Here is a 1,807-nt window from a genome sequence, read left to right as displayed (position 1 = left end):
GAGCTATGCTCTGGCTTCTTCAGGTAAACACCATTTTGCCTCTTATGAACTTACTGTCTGTAGGTTAAACTGCATGTGTGGCAAGATTGAGGTGAGTGACTTTCCTTGCCTGATAGAATATTTCTGAAAGATGCTTAAATGTTCTTATTTTCCAATCAAGCCAAGGCATAAAAAATGGGAACCGTTTTTGAGCACTTACCATGACCTAGGTTGCTAGGTGCTGTTGTGTATGCTGTTTCATGTAACTCAGATGACGATCCTAAAAAAAAATCATATGAATTTAATAATTTAGATGATAAAACTGAGGCTAAGAAAGACATTTCACATCTCTGCCCCTATCTCCTCAATAAATGAGTTTGGTGTAGTTATTCCACTTAGAAGGTGAGAGAAGCATTACTCCCAAAATGTAGGTCATGAACGCATATTCATGCAACTAATAATTAAATGTTCTAAGGTCAAATTCCAGTCTATGGGTCTCTGAAGCCCATCTACCTTCCCACCCCGATATTATATCCATGGTGTCTCGGGGCCCTGGCTTTGGAATGTATTGCTATGTGGCTATATTGCAGAGAAAGAATAGGGAACTTAATAAGCGTATGAACACCTTATTCAATGGCTTGATCTGCAACACCGGATCTAGCTGTGTGACGTGTAAGGGACTTAAATTATTGTAGCTCACTGCTTCCTCTATAAAATGGAAGAAAAAAACATTGTACCACCTCACAGCAATATTATGAAGATTAAACAAAAAAAAAATATATGTAGAACACAGCCCAAGGTCTTCTTTATAAAAAGCACTTATTAAGTCAGTAAGTACTAGTTCACAGTATTAGCTGTTAGCAAGGACCAAAGACTAAGGAAAAACAACCATCTAAAAGTAAGCTGGTATCATGTTTTCCACAGACATTACGGAAAGGAAAGAGACACAAATGAATGAAATCTGTTTGTTAAACTAGTTCAGAGCATGTCACTGTGCCTTCTCATTTATACTCATCTCATAACAAAACCAGTAGTTTGCTGTATTAGTATGACTCCTAAGGAATGATGGACTAATTTAAAATATCATACTCAGTCTATTCTGCAATATTCAGCCATTCTGATTTTTAATGCCAGGAAGTTCAAAGATTAAGATGATCAGGAGGGAAAAAAACACAAAAACTTACCATTTTCATCTTTCACATGAGGAATACTGGTGATAGCTAGAAGAAATGAGAGCAAAAATGGTCAATTGTTCATTCCCATTATTTAAAAGAATTTATACGTGTCTGTGTGTGTCTATATGTGTGCATATAAATAAATATGTACAAAATCTGTCAACAAAGAGGCAGGAGGCCATTTGTTAAAAATATGAGCCTCACAGTTCCAGAAATACTTGGTCTGATTCTATGTATTTCAGTAGCTCTTATTCATATATTCTGTTTCTGCACATGAGGATGCTGAAGTTCATCAAAAGGACATTTTTTCTTTTCTGTCAAAACTGGCCTATAACATGCAAGACCATCTGGTTTTAATACCAATGCATAGCTCCTAGCACAGGGCCTGCAGCAAAGTACGTTTTCAATAAATAATTCTTCAATGGAAAAATAAAAAGAACAGATGTGAGCTTTACAATATTCAGCATACTCTGTGACATGAAGTATTGCCACCAAAAAGAATTTTTCATTTCTAGAATCACAGCAGAATCTTACATATTCAAAGGAGTACGGTTAAAGCAAATTTCTTGTCTAAGCCGAGGAAAGCAGCCATACATTTCCCAATCACGCACCTTCCCAACATCTCCACACTATACACGTGTTTCTGGACATAC

At 36.4% G+C, this 1,807-nt stretch overlaps 1 gene segment (V, D, J or C); it reads right to left on the bottom strand.

Annotated features, from left to right (window-relative positions):
• Positions 1-1,807, bottom strand: part of LOC105820058 — a 58,599-nt gene that overhangs the window by 10,975 nt on the left and 45,817 nt on the right. Inside the window, 1 exon segment of the V gene segment in view lies at positions 1,164-1,199. Within this exon segment, the coding sequence occupies positions 1,164-1,199 (36 nt within the window).

The sequence above is a fragment of the Propithecus coquereli genome, unplaced genomic scaffold (genome assembly GCF_000956105.1).
Source record: "Propithecus coquereli isolate 6110/MARCELLA unplaced genomic scaffold, Pcoq_1.0 Scaffold502, whole genome shotgun sequence".
Lineage (NCBI taxonomy): Eukaryota > Metazoa > Chordata > Mammalia > Primates > Indriidae > Propithecus > Propithecus coquereli.
The sequence above is the reverse complement of the archived record's forward strand: the minus strand, read 5'-3'. Positions and strand labels throughout refer to the sequence as shown.